A 1,711-nucleotide genomic window follows, 5' to 3' on the forward strand; every position below is an offset into this window, starting at 1 on the left:
ACACCAATGGCATAAGATATCTGCACGATGCAACGGCGTGCAAGTCCTGCTGCAACCACACTCTTTGCTGCCTGCCTTGCGATATAGGCACCGCTCCTGTCCACCTTAGTCGGGTCCTTCCCAGAGAATGCACCTCCACCATGGGCGCCCCACCCACCGTAAGTGTCGATGATGATCTTCCTTCCCGTGAGCCCAGCATCACCGTGTGGGCCTCCAATGACGAAACGGCCAGATGGGTTCAGATGGAAGATGGTGTTCTCGTCGAGGTACTTGGAGGGAATGACAGGCTTGATCACATGCTTCTTCAAGTCTGCGGCAATCTGCTCATTGGTGACGGTTTCATCGTGTTGGGTTGAGATGAGAACCGTGTGGACTCTCACGGGGATCATGGCTCCACTGTCGTTTTTGTACTCGACAGTGACCTGGGTCTTACCATCAGGCCTCAACCACGGGCAGGTCTTGTTTTTCCTCACTTCAGTGAGCTTGGCCCCGAGCTGGGTGGCTAGGACATGGGTCAGCGGCATGAGCTCGGGTGTCTCATCAGTGGCGTACCCGAACATATGTCCCTGATCTCCAGCTCCAATCTCTTCAGGCTTCTTGGTGAGGTGACCGTGAACTCCCTGGGCAATGTCAGGGCTCTGTTGCTCAATGTTCACCAAGACATTGCACTTGTCGGCATCAAGCCCAACATCGGCGGAGGTAAACCCGATGGCTCTGCAAGTGTCTCTAACTATCTTCTCATAGTCCACTTTGGCAGAGGTTGTGATCTCGCCAAAGACCATGACCATGTTGGTCTTGGTACATGTCTCACAAGCCACTTTGCTTTCTGGGTCTTGCTCTAAGCAAGCATCGAGGATGGCGTCCGAGACCTGGTCGCAGAGCTTGTCAGGGTGGCCTTCGTTGACAGACTCAGAGGTGAAAAGGAACGTTTCCATTTCTACACAAACACAGAAACAAGCCCATTATTACGCTATCAACCCAACGAGCATCCAAATGCAGGAATCACGTTATAAATCTGCCGACAATACCAAGAAAAATTTTCGTCACCCATTTTCCAGCGAGAAAAAACATTCAAACGCACACTCATTCTTCGAAAGTGTCTGACGCATAAATCAGAGAAAGAATCAACCAGAGAGAGCAACAGAGACGCAGAATATAGAATCACCGACACAAGTAAACTAACAGTTACGCGATCTGAAGCAGAATATAATTATACCCGATCCAAATATCTAAATTCCATCAACCAACAGCCAACATAGATCTAGTAAAAAATGTTACGTGGTACAATCTGCAGAACAAATCTCCATCGACAGATCTACCAATGACGAGAAATCTACAGATCAAATGCCGAAACCAAAAACAAAAGAAGCATAAAAGTTCGAAACAAGCCACAGATCGTGCACGAATCACTCCAGAAAACGCGAAGCCTATAAAAACTCAAATCAAACAATAGATCGTGCACGAAGCACTCGATACAACGAAGAACTTGGAACAAAAATGTTACCAGTGACCACGAACCTGCTAACGAGGAAAAGAGATTCCGGAATCGGAGATGGAGGAGAGAAATGAAAGAGAGAGAAGATCAGAGAGACCAGTCGAGGGGAGAGATTTATAGGGAGAGGATGAGAGAACGAGAAACTCGGCGCGAGACTCGGAGATCGACTCGCTCTGCGATCTCTTTTTTTCCCCTCGTTTTTGGTTTGCCCGCTCT

General features: G+C 48.6%; 1 protein-coding gene across 1 annotated transcript in view; it reads right to left on the reverse strand.

Moving 5' to 3' along the window:
• Positions 1-1,702, reverse strand: part of LOC104805216 (S-adenosylmethionine synthase 3) — a 2,089-nt gene extending 387 nt beyond the window's left edge. The window contains 2 exon segments of the mRNA XM_010529704.2: positions 1-937; positions 1,505-1,702. The exon segment at positions 1-937 is cut by the window's left edge and continues 4 nt beyond it. Coding sequence (XP_010528006.1) covers positions 1-935 — 935 coding nt within the window. The 5' untranslated portion in view covers positions 936-937; positions 1,505-1,702.
• Between the last annotated feature and the right edge of the window lie 9 nt (positions 1,703-1,711).

The sequence above is a fragment of the Tarenaya hassleriana genome, unplaced genomic scaffold (assembly GCF_000463585.1).
Source record: "Tarenaya hassleriana unplaced genomic scaffold, ASM46358v1 Cleome1, whole genome shotgun sequence".
Classification (NCBI taxonomy): Eukaryota; Viridiplantae; Streptophyta; class Magnoliopsida; order Brassicales; family Cleomaceae; genus Tarenaya; species Tarenaya hassleriana.